The sequence below is a fragment of the Echinops telfairi genome, unplaced genomic scaffold (genome assembly GCF_000313985.2).
Source record: "Echinops telfairi isolate 266 unplaced genomic scaffold, ASM31398v2 ScPeMD7_7420;HRSCAF=8458, whole genome shotgun sequence".
In the NCBI taxonomy this organism is placed as follows: Eukaryota; Metazoa; Chordata; class Mammalia; order Afrosoricida; family Tenrecidae; genus Echinops; species Echinops telfairi.
In genome coordinates, this window is record NW_022111320.1 from 24649510 (window position 1) to 24650901 (window position 1392).

Here is a 1392-nt window from a genome sequence, read left to right on the forward strand (position 1 = left end):
GGAGGGTGGAGGGAAGGTGAGGGAGAAAGGGGGAACAGATGAAAAGGATCTACACATAACCTGCTCCAGGGGGGACGGACAGTGGAGAAGTGGGTGAAGGGAGACGTCGGACGGTGTAAGATATGACAAAATAATTTATAAATTATCAAGGGTTCATGGTGGGGGATGAGATGGGAGAGGAAAGAATGAGGAGCTGATACCAAGGGCTCAAGTAGAAAGCAAATGTTTTGAGAATGATAAGGGAAACAAATATACAAAAGAGCTTGACACAATGGATGGATTGTGATAAGAGTTGTACAAACCCCCAATAAAATTATTTCTTTGAAAAAAAAAACCCCCAAAAAACAATTCTTTAAAAACAAGAGAGACCCTTGCTGGGTATGGAGCTGTTCCTGAGGAGTGAACGACGTCCCCTAGACTCACCAGGGCTTGCAGTTTCGGACAGTGAATGGCGAGCTGGACCAGCGTGCTGTCTGTGATCTGGAGAGAAACGTGCCGGGCTCAGTGTGACGTCCACCCGGGAATTCAATGCCTAGTCCTGCCTCAGGGGTACACGCCCAGCTGAGACAGACTCCAAAGGTAACTAACCCGCCTTGAGCACACAGGAGCGGGAGCACCTCTCTTTACCAGCAGCCTCAAACCTGTCTACTCCAGGGTCACCCAGCTGGTCTTTGGCCTCCCCTCTGGAGTCCCAGGGCTGAGAACCGAGGACAAAAGGAGTGGACAGGAGGGGAACTTAGGCTCTCCTCCCTGGAGGCCATCCATCACCAGACAGACAAGCTTTCATGCAGAATAAAAGCCCCCGCCCCTTTGTTTTAAATCGACAAAACATGTTATCCTGAACTTCTCTGCTCTCGTTCTGCTGACTGAGCCCCCTCTGCTGTGCCCCCAGTCTCCGCCCTCACTGCCCCTCCACACAGGCCGCCAAACAGAGGGGCTGCAGTGTGGTTGTGCTTGGCTACCAAGGCAGAGCTGTTGGGGCCACTCACCAGGACGCATTCTTCCAGGTCCATCTTCTCTAGGTCATGACAATTCTGAAAGAGTCCACAAGACGGCCGCCCCCACCCCACACCCCCAGGGTGCAGGTCAGTGGTTGGGGTCACACTCGTGCCTCGCCCTGGCCTTCAGAGGACTGGCCCAGTGTCCCTGTCCTCGTCCATCCCGGGGTGTCCTGTGCTGTGCCGGCCCAGGCAGCAGTACTTCTGAGCAGAGGGGTTGGGGAGTCACACTGTGTCTGGAAACAAGGGCAGGACTGCCCCGGCTGCATCGCCTTCTCTCGACCCAGAAAGGCAGGTGCCTACCCCTCCTGGTGGTTCCCACATCGGCATGGGGCTTGACTTTAGCCGCCACCGAGCAGGGGAGGAGACCAAGCCCAAGCTATCAGAGCACTGC

The 1392-nt window shown here is 54.8% G+C and overlaps 1 protein-coding gene across 1 annotated transcript in view; it reads right to left on the reverse strand.

The window, feature by feature from the left end:
- FBXL2 (F-box and leucine rich repeat protein 2) overlaps positions 1-1392 on the reverse strand; it is a 34251-nt gene that overhangs the window by 13284 nt on the left and 19575 nt on the right. The window contains exons 8-9 of the mRNA XM_030887593.2: positions 990-1045; positions 424-480 (exon numbers count right to left, since the gene is read on the reverse strand). Of these exons, the coding sequence (XP_030743453.1) occupies positions 424-480; positions 990-1045 (113 nt within the window). The remainder of the gene's footprint in view (positions 1-423; positions 481-989; positions 1046-1392) is intronic.